We start from the raw sequence: 16,692 nt of genomic DNA, 5'->3' as shown, positions 1-16,692 counted from the left end.
GAGCTGTAGTTTTGCTTTATAAAAACACTTGTTTAAAAACTCCAGGTAGTGCTCTTCTCAACTGGGAGAGACAGCGAAGTGATTGATGCAGTAAAACTGTGGGCTTTCGAATCTAAACTGTTCCAGAACGGAATGATAGAAGTTTAAACGACAACGTTTAAGAAGGAAAACTCCCCACTGGCAAAATGCTTGATTGCGAGATTCTGGTTTTGTGAAGGACGAGAAAAATCCGTTTTAAAAACAAATGGATGCAAAATACTGCAGATGATGGATCAGGAGAAAGACGCTTTATCTCAGGAGAGAGGATTGTCAAAAATGTTAGCTGAGCTGGGGACCAGACAGAGAAATTGTGGGTTCAGCTGTTTACTGGGTCTCATGGACTAGATGGAGAGGAAACTAAAGAAAGGAGCAAGCTTAAGCATAGAGGCTATAATTAACAGACCCAGTTTAAGGGAAAAGTCTCCCATTTAAGGGGGAGATGAGTCTTTTTTCGGGGGGGTTGGTGATGGTCCTTTGTATAGATAATTCTCTTTCGCACCTAACAGTGGAGGCTTGTCACTGAATTCATTCAAGGCAGCCTTAGATAGATTCTTGATTGACAAGGGTTATGGCAAAAGCAGAAACCGCTGGAGAAACTCAGCAGTCTGGCAGCGTCTGTGGACGGAAAGGAAAGTTAAAGTTTAAAGGCCAGAGACCCTTTTCTCTTAACTGATAGTAGCTAGAAAAAGGTGGTACTTATGGTGATGACAGGGGGTGGGGGTAGGAGTGAGCAGAATTGTGGAGATGGAACAGAGAGAGAGACAGTTAGGCAGTCAGAGGATTAGCTGATAGACCAGGGAATGAGAAAAGGAGATAAATGGACCAAGAGTGGGTGAAAATTTGCTGAAAGTGGCCCATGTCATGACAGGGGAGCCTGGGGCATAGGAGTGGCTAAAGGACATGGATGCAAATGTTTAGGCCCTAAAATTGTTCAACTCAATATTGAGTCCTGAAGGCTGCAGGATCCCCAAGCAGAAGATGAGATGTGTTCCTCCAGCTTGTGCTGAGCTTTGCTACAGCACCGCAGCAAGCCCGAGACAGAAATACTGGCCAGGGAACATGATGTATTGAAGTGGCAGGCAGCCAAATCTCAGGGTCGTTTTTGGTTTGATTTGACTTATTTATTGCCATGAGCATTCTGTTACAAAATATAGTGAAAAGTGTTGTATTGTGTTGCCACTCTGCCACCATCTTAAAACACAGAAAAATAAAGCAAAACATAGAATATAAAGGCAAATAAAAAGAAAAAATGTTCAACTTTACAGTCCTTGTTAAGTGCACCATCATGGACAGAACATTCTCACTCTACAGCACCATCTCACTCTACCATCTCACTCCACCGATACCCTCACCACTGAGTCCTCACCACCGAAGCTGCCGGGTACCGCATCAGCCCAAACTCGACTCTACCGCTGCCATGAGTTCGCTATAAGTCCACCTCACCAACGCAATCACATTGGGCCCAAACTTGCCTCTGCCGCAAGAGCCATGAGTTGGAATTAAGATTAGATTAGATTAGATTCCCGACTGTGAAAACAGGCCCTTTGGCCCAACAAGTCCACACCGCCCTTTGAAGCATCCGACCCAGACCCATCCCCCTATAACCCACACACCCCTGAACACTACAGGCAATTTAGCATGGCCAATTCACCTAGCCTGCACATCTTTGGACTGTGGGAGGAAACCCATGCAGACACGGGGAGAATGTGCAAACTCCACACAGACAGTAACCCGAGGCTGGAATTGAACCTGGGTCCCTGGCGCTGTGAGGCTGCAGTGCTAAACGCTGAGCCACCATGCCACCCTATTGGGGTGCTAGTTGGCACTGGGCCCCACCTCATTGATGCAGATGCTGCCAATGCAGAACCAAAATCTCTCCACTGTGCTGGGCCTAGTTGCTGGTGCCAATTCTTGTGCCACGACTGTGCTCTTCAGCGAAAGGCAAGGAAAATAAAAGAGAAAAAATATTTTAAAAGATGAAACAAGAATGAAGAAAAAAGAATGGAAAAGAAAAGCGAAGTGGATGAGGCCCCTGCTCCGAAGCCGTACTCCACCGCCATATTACCAGAATGTATGTGTTCCATGAAGCAGTCACCCAGCCTGCCATTCACCTCCTCAATGTAGATTAGACCATATTTGAGAAGCAAGTACAGACTAGGTTGAGTGAAGTGCAGGTAAATTGCTGCTTCACCCTGGAAGGTAAATGGGCCCTTGGATAGTGAGGAAGGTGGAGGCTAACAGGTAGGTGTTGCACCTTCTGCAGTTACAAGAGAAGGTGCCATGGGGGTATGGAGATGTTCAAAGTGGAGGAGGAGAAGGTGACCAAGGTGTCACAGAGGGAACAGTCCCTGCGGAGGGCTGACCAGTGAGGGAAGGGGAAAATGTGTCCGTCAGTGGCATCCTGCTGGAGGTGGTGAAAATGGCAGCTCATGATGCTGGTGGGGTGAAAATAAGGACCCAAGGGAATGCTGTAGTTGTTGTGTGTGGGAGGACACACCACAAGTATTGGAGAGTATGGCTCAGGGCCCTGTCAACCATGGTGGCGGAGAATCCTCCATTGAGGATAAAGGTGACATTCCATATTGCAGTTTGTAGCATCATCAGAACAGATGCAATAGAGATAGAAAAACTGGGACAGTGTAATGGAGTCCAGAAAGCAGGGTGTGAGGATGTACATTCCAGGTAATTGTCAAGAAGCTAAGTCGAATTTGGGCCGATGCGGTACCATAGCATTTGTATTGGCAAGATCCAGCAAGGACTCATAGTGGTGAGGGCACCAGTGGAGGCAGGATGGCACCAAAAAATGGCAACATCATTCCAGTGGCAGAGGTGTAGTGAAGGGACTTTTGACTGGCCACCTTGTCCTAGTGGAGCACTTAATGAGGACTTTGAAACTGAACACTTTTTCTTTCTTTTTCTGCCTTTACATTCTGTTTTTTGGTTTATTTTTCTGTGTTTTAAAATGGTACTGGAGAGTGACAACACTATACAACATTTCCGTGTATTTTGTAACAAAATACATTTGGCAATTAATTAAATCAAAAACTGGTGGGTTTTTAGTGGAAACAACCAGTGCTGGAGATCACAGTGGGTCAGACAACATCCATGGAGAGAGGGCAAAGTAACACTGAGTCTAGATGACGCTTCATTAGAGACTCGAAAAGTCTGATGAAGAGTCATCCAGACTGGAAATGTATGCTTGCTGTTTCTCCATGGAAGCTGTCTGACCCACTTTGATCTCCGGCATTAGTTTTTTACAGCATCTGCAGTAATTTTCTCCCTCATAGAGTTTGTAGTGGATGATGGTGGCCAGCTATCCCCACATGTTGACAAAGGGAAGGGAGGAGATGGATCAGGTGAAGGTGAGCACAGGGTGGAAATTTCAAGTGAAATTGATAACTTTTTAAAATTCTGAATGAGATAGGGAAGCAGCACTAATGATATCATTAATGTACTAGAGAAATAGTTGTGGGGAGGGACCCGAGTAGAGCTGAAACATGGACCACTTGCAGATCAGCCACAATCTTACTGATTGGTGAAGCAAGCTTGAATGGGCAAACAGCCTATTTCTGTTCCCATGTTCCTACAAGAATGGATTAGGATACCTAGAGTTGCTGTTCCTAACATGACAGCAATGTTGTTGTTGGGTGCATGGGAGGAGTTGAAAAGACGCATCGGTGAACTTGCACGCTTATCTAAAAATGAATCAAGCCGAGGAAGGCAGCAAAAGTGGAGGAAATTAGAGACGGTGCTCAAAGGACAAATACAAAAACATATTGTCACTACAATAGTCAGATCAAACTATATTAAGATAATCTTGCACAGGATCTAAACTCAAAGCAGCCCACAATTTCTGTAGTACTTTCTAAACTACTTTCTTATTAAAAAGCCAAAGCCTCACTGAACAATTGGGCCTGGTGCAACTTCCAACTAACTTGCTGAAACACAAAACCAGAGGTGAAACATTGTCTGAAACAACTTGTACCGAACCGAGGTGCTAATCATTAGAAACAAAACAATCATTCAACACAGGAGGCAATTCAGAATATTGTACTTGTTCACCACCTGTTTACAGCTGCACATTTATTGTCTTCATTTATATGTATCTCAGCTGCTGATCCACCAAAATAAATCTGCAGTTGAACATTTCGCCCCTGGCTCAAAGCTAAAATTCCATCAGTCTAAATTGATGACGTTACTGCATTACAAAGCAACATAGAGAATGCTGGAGAAACTCAGCAGATATGACAGGTCAGAAGAAGTGATACCGCACTTGAAACATTTCTGTCCATAGATGTTGCTCTACCTGCTGAGTTTCTCCAGCATTCTCTATGTTGCTTTGTAATGCAGTAATGTAATACTGCAGACGCTAGAAATCTGGAGACGAGCACAGTAAATGTGGGAGAGAAACTCAGCAGGTAGAGCAACATCCGTGAAAAGAGGAACAGTTAATGTTTCATGTGTCGTATCACTTCTTCTGACCTGTCATATCTGCTGAGTTTCTCCAGCATTTACTGTGCTCGTCTCCAGACTTCCAGCGTCCGCAGAATTTTATTCTTATTATAAAGAAACATTCTCGTTGTTAACTGATTATCCGCTTTGCAGTCTGGCCAGAGAGAAAGCAAATTAGAAACTACAAACCCCATAATCCCTTCTGCTCATGGCCAAATCCTTTAAAAAAAGCACGTTTTTTTCTCAAAATTAAAAATACTTTAACTTTGCAAATATTGCTTTTACTCTACTTCATTACTTAGGTTATGACGTTAACAAAGCAACAAAAAAAAATGGTCCGGTGCCACATGGAGTGAAACCTCCCACTTTTCAATTTCAACCCTGATGATTCGCTGTGTTGAGTTTGCAGCCCGGTCATTGTGAAGCCTTTACAGGCAACGTTTTCTAGCGCCATCCATGTGAGTATATGCAACTTGTGCTTCTTAAAATTGACTTTGCTTCCTGTTGCAAGCACGTGTTTGTTGCTACGTTTCACAAATCTTTAGTAAGTGAGATTGTGAACATCTATAGCTATCAGATTTGACTTTAATGTATTTCACTCCGGTTCGCGCCAACAGTGAGATGTAATATAGCTCGTACAAAGAAGATTGCATAGAAGGTGGGGGATGGCTTAACTCAAAACTAATTCTGGAAGTTTGCTGTTTTGCAGTTTGATGCTGTGCTTATGGTGCTTTCAGCCCTTGTCCTTTATTGCAGTATTAGAATTGCTCATGTATGGGTCATATTTACTAATGGTCTTTTCAAGAGAACCCGATAAAATGAAAAATCATAAAGCTATGTAAAGTGCCAGCACTGATTTACTGGGATGTTAACAGAGTTACCAAGTTGTAGTTATGAGAATTACTTTTCACTGGGGTGGTGAAGGTAAAGGATTTCCTGTCTAATTTGACGTCTGTCTGTTTCAAAAGATGTTCGGGATTAATAAGGTACACAGTATTAATGTTTTACTGGTTAGTGACATGAGTAACAAGGAGTAAGAAATTATTTTAGACCTTTCTCTTTTAACTTGCCTACCCGACAAACTCTCCCAAATGTACTTTACTCAAGCACTAGCCACCATCTGCAAGGCATAAGTCAGGAGGATGATGGGATACTCTCCACTTGCCGGGATGGATGCAGCTCCAAAACTCTCAAGAAACTTGATACCGTACAGGTCAAGCAGGTGCTTGATTGACACCAGACCCGCAAACATCCAATCCTCCACTGCTGATGCTCACTCACTGCAGTATGTACTTATCCACAAGATACACTGCAGAAATTCACCAAAGATCCTTAGACAGTGCCTTCCAAACACAGGACTACTTCCATCTAGGAGGCAGTAGATACGTGGGAACACCACCACCTTCAAGTTCCCCTCCAAGTCACTCACCATCTTGAACTGGAAATATAGACAATAATGCTCTAAAGGCATTAGTGTTCTAAGGAAGGGTCACTGGACCTGAAACAGTAACTGCGATTTCTCTTCACAGATGCCACCAGATCTGCTGAGGTTTTCCAGCAATTTCAGTTTTTGTATCTGATTTCCAGCATCAGCAGTTCTTTTTTTTTTGTTAAGAAATTAGTGTGTCTTTTATGCATGGGATGTCTTCCGACAGCCCAAGGACTGTAGAAGTTCAAGAAGGTAGCTCATCACCACCTTTTCAGGCCAACGAGGGATGTGCAATAAATGCTGGCAAAGCCTACAACACTCATATCCTATAAATTAATACAAAAATGAATCCTGCAAAAACTGTACTGAACAAGTATATTTGGTAACTGAAATAGTTTTGAATACAATTCTGCAGAAGTTATAGTGGCCTTGCAACATGTTTCTGTCACCACAGATGCTGCCAGACCTGCTGAGTTTCTTCAACACATTCTGGTTTAATTGCAGATCACCAACATCTGTTGTAATTACGACTTCTTCTCATCTTCTTAGATTTTCTGTATGAGGCAGTTGAAGTGTATTCTTGAATCTGTCTCCATAGCTGTTTTTTCCTGGAAGAGGTCACTACCCTGAAGCCAATGGCTATAGTTTGAGGGTCTGTACTGTGCATCAAGTGTGGCTGCCCATGAGTCTCTCCTTCTCTTATTGTCTATCATTGACATGTTGGAAGGATTTGCATTTTGGCAAACAATCTTATTGGCTACGTTACTAATCCACATTTTGTGGTCATGCACTTGTCTAGTGGGACTCAAATCTAGAGCATCTGGAATAGTAATACGGATACTAACCCTGCTCTAGAAGACATCTGTTGTATTGTTTTTAGTTAGGAAATATCAAGCAAGTGTGTGTCTGAACATTATACAGAAACATATTTTAAATGTACTCTCAAAAACCAAGAGATTAAACTCCACAGAATCCATGAGCACTGTACTTGCTCTGTGGTCATACCTATCTCTGTGAACTCCAGCTGTACAACCCTCCAAGAATTCTGTGTCCGTTGAAATTTGATCTCTTCTGCTTTTTTTTGTTTTCCCCCTTATACTGGTGGCTGTATACATTCTAAGTGCTGGAATTTCTTCTCTGAATCTCTACAACTTCTTTTGACCCTTTTAAAAGTTGGCTGTTTTTGACCAAGATTTTTGATAGCTCTTTACACAGCTTGGTGTCAGATCTTGTCTAATAACATCCCAAGCTACTTCACGGCGCGGATAGAGGATTAGCTGACTAATGGCAGAATCATATAATTGTAGAATCCCCACAGGTCCTTCGGCCTAAAGAGTGCACACCAAACAAAAACAGAAGTTGGTGGAAAAGCTCAGCAGCTCTGGCAACATCTGTGAAGGAAAAAACAGAGTTAACGTTTCGGGTCTGGTGACCCTTCCTCAGAACTCATGGTGGCTGGGAAAACATCAGTTTATATGCAGAAAATAGGGATGTGGGTGGGGAAGGGAGTAAATGGTAGGATAGAGCCCAAAGAGAAAGAAAGACAGATGGATAGACAAAGGAGTTGCTAATGATCAGACTGGGAGGGTGAATTTCATAGAATCCATAGAACCCCTACAGTGTAGAAACAGGCCCTTCGGCCCAACAAGCCCACACTGAACCTCAGAGCATCCTACTCAGACCCATTCCCCCTATGACCCACCTAATATATACCCTCTACCTCCCTGACCACTACAGGCAATTTAGTATGGCCAATCCACCTAACCTGCCCATCTTTGGATTGTGGGAGGAAGCTGGAGCACATGGAGGAAACCTATGCAGACACAAGGAGAACGTGCAAACTCCATACAGACAGCAGTCGAGGGTGGAATCGAACCTTTCCCTGGCGCTGCGAGACAGCAGTGCTAACCACTGAGCCACCTTGCCACCCAACAAGATTAGATTGCTATGTGCTGGGATGGAGGTGATAAACTGGAATCTTTCAGAAACCATTGGATGTGAGGAGTCTTTCTGCTTGAATTAATTAAGATGGACCCAGTGATCTTACTTATCCATAATTATCTTGTGACCATGTATTTTGTTTTTTTTAAATCTCATGCCATATATTGTACATCAGGCTAAGCTAATTCTGTTGCTAAGGTTTATTAATGACTGAGAGATGGAAGTCACAAGTAGATCATGAGGTCTCTCTGCTTGCTTGACTTGTGAATTAAACTGTGTTCTGTGTTCACCCTTTTCAAAGTTTATTCACAAAACTGTATGTTCCGTGGACTGGGATATCTTTACAATCCACATGTGTAAATTTGCAGTCTTTCTGGTTAAGTTTGTTCGAAATTGTGAAAGTTAAGAAAAAGTTTTAAGTGTATCATTCCATTCTTTTACATGATATTGGTAGTACCTTGTTTTATCTCGAGCTGCTTTAAAAGGTCAGATTTGAGAGCTCAAGCTATTGAGGTCTGTTTCTAATTAACTTGTCTGAAGTTCATTTGTTTGCTGTTTCCATTTAGACTGAGCATCCCTCTTTATTTTATGAGCTGCCACATTGAATCTAAAACATATTTTATCAAATCTATTTGTTGTTCAATGTGAGCTTGAGCTAGCCTTCCTTTCGGGTAGGTTGCTATGTGTTAGTTTGTTTAATTTTTTTGTAAATAATACTATGTTGGGTGAAGAATGTGTGATATTTACCTTGGTTGCTTTGCCATTGTGTGTGAAGGACTGATTAATTGATTTGCTGCTCTCAAAGAGCAAGCAACTTGATTGTACTGTATCCAACAAAGATGCCCTTTTTTGTGTTTTATAAGCTGTACAGTGGATCTGTGTGCTAATGACTGGATTTGTCCTGCGTCATTGTGTGCCCAAGATAAAATAACCTGTTGCAATGGACTTGGTTACTTTATGTTCAGGACCATGGGCGAGCGAGTACTTGTTATTGGCAGCGGAGGACGTGAACACGCCCTGGCGTGGAAGCTGGCCCAGTCACAACATGTATTGCAGGTTTTGGTTGCTCCTGGAAATGCGGGAACAGCTGAAAATGAAAAAATCTCCAATTCAGGTGAGGTGTTCTTGTTGTTACCTGATTCTGTTTCAGATGATGCGTTTAGCAGTCCTGCATATTTTATTTTTAGTGTGTGCATGTACTAACCAAGAGACAGAAAATGAGTGCACAACTAATTTATATTTAAATTGCTGTAGTCAACTGTGACCAGAAAAGGGGGAATACTTTTAAGGTACACGGGTCAGTATGATTTTGTTCTTTGGCGTTTTTGCTAGTGATGATCCTAAATACAGTGGCATGGAATTTTGGGTTATAGTTCACTACCGTTACTTTGCAAAAACTGTTGTAGTCACCACGGATCCAGTTTTCAAAGGATCAATGGTTTGACATGACCTTTAACTTTTTATGCATTTGTCAGTAAAAATGGTTTAGAACGTTAAGTTGTGTTGAACAAGATGAAACTGACTTTCGGTAGTCGTTCATTCATTCATGTGTGCTCCAACTAAAGGCAGATGTTAGACTCATTATCTTCTGAAGCTTCATCCTGACCCATTTCCTCGGCAAATTTTTGTGAAGATGTTGTTTACCACCGCATTCTACTCTGAGGAGCAGGTTGAGGGTTTAGATCGCAAGTCCTCTCCATCCAGTATAGGAATTGAACCAGTGCTATTGGTGTTTATTCTGAACCACAGACTAACACCATAGACAAGTAACGTTTGTGCCATAGAAGTGCCTGACAATGACCATCTCCAATGAGAGAAAGAGAAAGAGAGAGAGAGAGAGAGAGAATCTAACCGTCACGCCTGAAAGACATTGCTGAATCCTCCATTATCAATATTGACCAGAAACTGATCGGGACCAGCTGTATAAATACTGTGGTTACAAGAACAGGTTAGAGACTGGAAATCCTGCAGTGACTAACTCACAACCTCCTAACTCTCAAAAGTCTGTCCACCATCTACAAATCACAAGTCGGGAGTATGAGGAATACACTCACCTTGCCTGGATGAGTGCAGCTCCAACAGCGCTCCCAAGAATGTTGATTTTCCATGAAGTGAGAAAGTGGGATTAGGCTGGGTGGTGCATTTTTCAGCCCTCACTGACCCAGTGAGCCAAATAGCCTGTCTATGTGCCACAAACTTCCCATGAGTTTAGGAAGCTCCGCACAAACTGGGAAGACTGTCTGATTTGTGCTCTGTCTAACACCTTCAGCATTCGCTGTGCCCACCAAATGCGGCACTGTGCACCTTCTCCAGGATGCGCTACAGCAATTCACCTGGACCCCTTCAACAGCACCCTCCAAACCTGTGACTTTTTCAGCCTAGAAGGACATGGGCGATATACACTCAGTCAGGCAAGTTTATGCTTGAAGCAGATGGGATGAATTCAGTAAATTTTCTGACTTTCATTTCAGATTTCCCATTTTCAACTTTTTGAAAAAAATCTAATTTCTTACGAGTTAGAGATTGCAATCTGATCTTTGGATCTTGGTGACCATTGCGAAACACTGACATTGTTCATCTGGCCTCCTGAACTGAACTGAAAATCTCGATGTAGTAATGTGTTTAACTGAGTTATAGATAGCCCTTTATGATGTTGACCATTTAGTAAATCAGTAAATGACCCTTTTGAAATAATTGAAATGTTCAAGGGGAAAAAAAATCTGGTTGAACAAAACCTTATTAAGTGGGAATTATTGTCTCACGTTTTTGAATTCCTATGAATTAAAATTGAAAAATTCATGGCAAGCAATTACAAATCAGAAATGCTGGGATCCAGATCATGAGTTTTGAAGTATCTGGGTCACAACACAAAGTAAAAATATGATTTGCTACATTTCTCTGATGCACTGTCTTTGTGTGACTGGGATGGTGCCATCTTTTGGTGCAAGTTTCATGAACACCAAAGATTGGGGCTTATAGTTGCTGCATGAAGCTGATGAGTAGAAGTGTGAGATGAGTTTTAGTAAACTGTGAAGATAGAAGATTCAAGCCGACAAAACCACTGGGGGCGCAAAATGTTTTTCTTCTTCTCCTCCTTGCAGCTGTTTCTGTCAGCAACCATGCGATTCTTGCTCAATACTGCAAAGATCACAACATTGGCCTGGTGGTAGTTGGACCAGAAGCTCCACTTGCTGCTGGTAAGTAAAAGGACCTCTGAGATTATTCCGCAGGATAGTAGCTTTCCACAGCTAGAGGAGATCTGTTTGACATTTGTGTCAGTATATTTTAGAAGAATGATTAGCTCTCTTTAAGATGAACAGCATTAAAGGGATGCAAAGAAATAACAAAACTGTAGTGTTCTGAGAAAGGTTGACACTGCTTTTTCTCCAGAATCATAGAATTGTTATGGTGCAGAAGGAGGCCATTCAACCCATCATGCCTGCACTGTCTCTCTGAGCATTTTAACTCTGTGCCAATCTCACGTATTTTTCCCCCGTAACTCTAATCATTGGATAATTTATTTAAACATAAATAGCACCCTCTTAAATGACTTAACGTAACTTGTCTTGTGACACCAGCTTTGTGTCATCTTCAAACACTGAAATTGATCCACGTACCCACAATGTAGCTCATTCATAAGGAAACTCAGGAACATAATACTGGTTTGTTGGGAACCCCACTACAAATCTTCTGCCAGCCTGAAAAACACCAGTTAATCATTTACTCGCTGTTTTCCTATTCCTCAGCGAATTTGTATTCATGCAGCTACTATCTCTTATTCCGTGACTTATCACTCTTCCTCACGTCTGTGTGTAGCACTATATCAAACACCTTTTGGGCGTCCACATCAAAAGCCTTCTCTTCATCAACCCTTTCAGTTATCTCTTCAAATAAACTCCAGCAAGTTAGTTAAAATTATTTTGCCTTAAAAAAGACAATGCTGCCTCTTCTGAACCAGCATACCTTTAGATTTGTATAATCTCTACAGTGTGGAAGCAGGCCATTCAGCCCATAGAATCTACACCGAACTGCCAAAGAACATTCCACCCTGACCCACTTCCCTACACTATCCCTGTAACCCTGTATTTCCTATGGTTAATCCACCTAGTCTGCATATCCCTGCACACCATGGGCAATTCAGCACGGCTGATCCCCCCAACCAGCATATCTTTGGACTGTGGGAGGAAACTGGAGTACCTGGAGGAAACCCACACAAGCATGGGGAGAATGTGCAAATTCCACATGGACAGTCATCCAAGGCTGGAATAAAACCACTGAGCCACTGTGCCACCCAACTTTTCTGTATGGCTGTTAACTAGAAGCAGCACCACCGTTGATGTTAAACCTGCCCCTTCATACAGTGACTGAGTCTCCTCTGTGTCACCGTGGCCATTTTGCACTAGTCTGATGTTGTTCCTGAACAAGTTGGTGTGGTGTCATGGCCCTGGCAATGCAGCTACATTGAAGATATGGATTTTAATAGCTCCAGCTCAGTACTTCCACACTGTTGACACCCACAGTTTGACAGCTCAGGAGTTCTGGTTTTGTATGGTATCAAAGTGAAACATAGTTTGTAAAATCAGAACTCTTTTTGTGAAAGTGTAAGTCCTGATAGGGCAGAAATGCCATGTTGGAGCTGGTACAATTAATAAACCCACTGCAGTTCTATCCACCAGAGTGCTAGTGCCACCACAGCTCCCTCATTCTTGGCGAGGGCTCAGAAGAAGTGAAGAGGCAAGTGGCAGGCTGAGTGGGGCTAAGGACTGGTGAGAGGGCGGGAGTGGCACAGGCTGCAATTCAGAAGATCAGTGAGAAGCAATGTCTGCAGCAATAGGGTGGTCAATGTGGGAAATGTGGTGAGTGGGAATTTCATCGAGCAGGATAAGCAGTGAGAACAAAACAAGGAGAAAATGACCATCTTCCCTTTGTGGTACATTTTAAAATTCACTTCACGTTGAAAGGTTTTTCATTTACCAACATAGGAACTTAGCCATATAAAAAATGCACTTTACAGGGTATGATGCTTTAATGCATTGTTTCTGATGAAAAATGTTCTGTAGGACCAAACTACAGGAAAATGGAATTCACTCAAAGTCATGATTTTCAAGAAATCGACAAATTTAAATAAAGACGTGCGTCCAAGAAAATGGGAATGGGGAAATCATGCAGGATTTCTAACCAATAGCTAGCCATTGATATATGTAAGATGAATGTTATCTGAGCTAAAAAATTATATTTTCCTTCTGTCCAGTTCTCCCCCATCAGTGTTCTCCACATCTGAGTTTAGACGAGAATCAGAAGGCCATTCAAGAACTCCAAATGATCTGTTTAACTGTCTTGCAGCATTCACCACCAGTTGGTTTTCTGACTCTTGATGTTCTTCAGGAATTGTTGATGATCTAACAGCTGCAGGAGTGAGATGCTTTGGTCCATCAGCAAAGGCAACACGACTGGAAGCTAGCAAGCATTTTGCTAAAGAGTTCTTGGATCGACATGCTATTCCTACTGCTCGATGGAAAGCTTTCACCGACCCCAAGGAAGCATGTAGTTTTATCCAGCAGTAAGCAGGACATCCATCTACATAGTGCAGACATTAAATAGAGATTTTGTTCTTGCATGTTGATGTGATATATGACTGAGCCTCTGTAATTCAGTGTTTGCAGCTCCACAGTAAATGTCACGACTGAAGGCTGAATATTTTAACTGATGTCCTTGAGTCCTGACTTGCAACTAAATCTCAATTGCCATGTAAATATTAGATTTATCTGCCTCTCATGTTTTTGCCAATCGTGAAACCCAAATCACATTTCTTCACAAATTTTAAGAAAGTTATTCAAGAGCTGCATAACTGTGTAACAAAATAGCTTTGATTTAAAAACTGCAGCAGAACACAAGGTGTACATCATTAGATTTCTTGCTTAGTTCTAGAATACTTCCTGGGTGTATGAACACAATATGTTACTTGTTTGAAAAGCCTCAAAAATTGGGAATAGGATGTATGGTACAAGAAAGAGAGGGTTCCAAGCAAGGAAATCCCATATATTACAATTAATTAATTGTTGCTTGTCTTTTAGTGCTGATTTCCCTGCTCTGGTCATAAAAGCAAGTGGTTTAGCTGCTGGGAAAGGTGTTATTGTGGCAGTCGATATAGGAGAGGCTTGCAAAGCAGTCCAAGACATAATGCAGGTGTGTTACTACTGAGTTTTTTTTTCATCTAAGGCTTATTCCATTCGAAGCTATCTGGTTTTTGTTGAATGAAAGGAACATTCTTGATGAAATTCCTTTTAAGGCCTTCTCCTCCTGGAGGACTTCTGAGATGCTGTAGTCATTCATTTTGCATGTAACTTTGGATACTGAGCATCTGCTTCATATCTTTTTGCATTCAGTAAGTTGGGTAACAAGACTGTTGGAAGCAGAAATTAATCTGCTGTGCACAGACTTACCAGGGCAGGCAGTGCCACAGGCCACCTGTATTCTTCAATGACCTGCATGAAGAGAATTGTTCAGGCTTTAATTTGGAAACTGAAGGCAATAATGCGGCTTAAAATTAAGTTTATTAAATCTTTATCAGTGTACTAGATCGAATGTAGTTGTCACAAGTCAGCTGAGATCTTTCCTGCCTGATACACAATACACCGAACTAAATGTACTTGTCTTTTCTTTCCAAAAGGAAAAGACCTTTGGTTCTGCTGGTGAAACAGTAGTTGTGGAGGAGCTGCTTGAGGGAGAAGAAGTTTCTGTAAGTAAGGTTTATTTTGCCAGCCCAACACTGTTTGAAATTTATTTTCTATTTATTATTGCCAACTTTATCTAATTGTATGTGTATGGGATATACCAAGAGCAACTTGGATGAAGGTTTCACTGGGGTTGAAAGACTGGATCTCAGGAGAGGGTCATTCATTCATTTGTGGCACAACACTTTTAATGATCACTCCAATTTACTGCACCACAGAATAATGGGAGATGAAGTTTGTACTGGGGAGTGATTTGCTGTTCTTTATACTGCTAGTATGGAGAATCCATTGCAGGAGTCATTGATTTCCCCCTTCAGTTGCTTTGCATTAGTAGCAGTGTCAAAGGCTCATTGTCTAGTGATATTCTAGATTTAAGTGGCTTTAGTTCATCAGCTCATTTAAGTTTGAATGTATCTTTTTGCATAATGGCTCAGATATTATGAATCTGTTCTGTTTTTCTGAGCAGCTGGAATGTTGTTCTGGAAGTAATGCACATGGGTAGTCGATTCTGTTATTTAAAGTGCCATTCTGATCATGTTGTGCAGTGCCTGTGTTTCAGTGACGGTGTTACAGTTGCCTGTATGCCACCAGCTCAAGACCATAAACGCTTATTGGATGGGGACCAGGGGCCAAATACAGGTGGAATGGGAGCTTATTGCCCAACCCCTCAGGTAAACTAATTAATTCTTGAACAGTAATTGAAAATGATTATTTTACAGTAGAGTTTATCATTTGGAATAAAGTTAGAATTTGCTGGAGAAACTCAACAGGTCTGAAAGCATCTGCAGAGAGAAAGCAGAGTTAATGTTTCAGGCCCAGTAACCCTTGAAGAAGAGAATGAAGATGTTAATTCTGCTTTCTCTCCATGAATGCTGCTAAACCTGCTGAATTTTTTTCTAGCAATTTTTGATTTCCAGCACCCAGAGTTCTTTGGGTTTTTTTGAATGTCTAGTAATGGGATTGCCTCCATGTCATGTACCCTGTTGTGCAATACTGAAATATTATAATAGCTGGAGTCTGCACCAAGTGACACCGTTTTCAATGGAATTTAGACAAAACAACAGACTAAAGGGGCAAATTTCAACTAGCCAGTGCTACTTAGAGTCACACGGAAACAGACTCTGATCCAGCTCCTCCGCACCAACCAGACATCCCAATCTGACCTAGTCCCGTTTGCTAATACTTGGCCCATATTTCCCTCAACCTTTCCTATTATTTACCCATCCAGATGCCTTTTAAACATCGTAATTGTACTCTCGTCCACCACTTTCTCTGGCAGCTCGTTCCATACACGCACCACCCTCTGCGTGAAAAAGTACCCTTCAGGCCCCTTTTAAAATCTTTTACCTCTCGCCTTTAAATCAATGCTATCTAGTTCTGGAACGTCCCAGCCCCTAGGAAAAAGACCTTGGCCTGTCACTCAATTCATGCTGCAACTTTATCCACTCCAATCATTTTGCCATCCCACCATTTGTAGTTTTAACAGACTGTGTTTGGAGAAATTGAAGGGAATATTAGAAAGTATATGACACCATCAAAGCTGGGCTACAGTCTTAACTAAATGCATGCATTAATAAGGTGTTTGGCTTGTGTGCTTGGCCAGATAGCTGCTCCCCTAGGGTCCCTCTAAGAAATCTTGAATCTCCCTACTTTAGGCTTCTCTTCCTCAATCATTATATTGTCCAGTCTACTACTTACAGCTCCCAGATCCTGGTTTGGCTCAGGCATATGACAGGTCTCGTGCAGATGAGGGTGTTAAGTATTCTGGATCTCATTCTGTGGACAGCACTTTTGTCATCCACATAAGTCTCGCCAATGTAACTCTACTGGGAATTAAAATCAGCTTTAGTGGTACTCAATGTGGTGGAACAAAGTGTTCTGGGATTAGTGGAGAATATGAAATTAAAACCTGTGATGATTTCCTCACTCGCATTCTTTCCTGGGGCTTCAAGAATAGGAGCTTTATATTTTTAGGGGTAAAAATTTGATAGTCTATTAACATCTAACCTGGTAAGCAACATTATACAGTTGGCTTCTTTTGTCTGATTTGCACAGTTCCTGTAATTGATTTTCTTGGTTTAATTTCTTTTACTTAGT

General features: G+C 41.8%; 1 protein-coding gene across 4 annotated transcripts in view; it reads left to right on the top strand.

Moving 5' to 3' along the window:
* The first annotated feature begins 4,817 nt into the window (after positions 1–4,817).
* The window catches only part of gart (phosphoribosylglycinamide formyltransferase), a 32,745-nt gene continuing 20,870 nt past the window's right edge, over positions 4,818–16,692 (top strand). Inside the window, exons 1-7 of one of the 4 annotated variants that reach the window (XM_048541214.2) lie at positions 4,818–4,949; positions 8,827–8,975; positions 10,963–11,058; positions 13,247–13,421; positions 13,936–14,047; positions 14,532–14,600; positions 15,141–15,266. In XM_048541214.2, the coding sequence (XP_048397171.2) occupies positions 4,948–4,949; positions 8,827–8,975; positions 10,963–11,058; positions 13,247–13,421; positions 13,936–14,047; positions 14,532–14,600; positions 15,141–15,266 (729 nt within the window). In that variant the 5' untranslated portion in view covers positions 4,818–4,947. Of the gene's footprint in view, positions 4,950–5,011; positions 5,036–5,062; positions 5,150–8,513; positions 8,533–8,826; positions 8,976–10,962; positions 11,059–13,246; positions 13,422–13,935; positions 14,048–14,531; positions 14,601–15,140; positions 15,267–16,692 lie in introns of those variants that run through there. The other 3 variants (XM_048541216.2, XM_048541215.2, XM_048541217.2) reach the window with 3 other exon arrangements.

This window comes from Stegostoma tigrinum, chromosome 12 (assembly GCF_030684315.1).
Source record: "Stegostoma tigrinum isolate sSteTig4 chromosome 12, sSteTig4.hap1, whole genome shotgun sequence".
NCBI lineage: Eukaryota > Metazoa > Chordata > Chondrichthyes > Orectolobiformes > Stegostomatidae > Stegostoma > Stegostoma tigrinum.
Note: the sequence above shows the minus strand (reverse complement) of the source record. Positions and strands in the feature narration are given on the sequence as shown.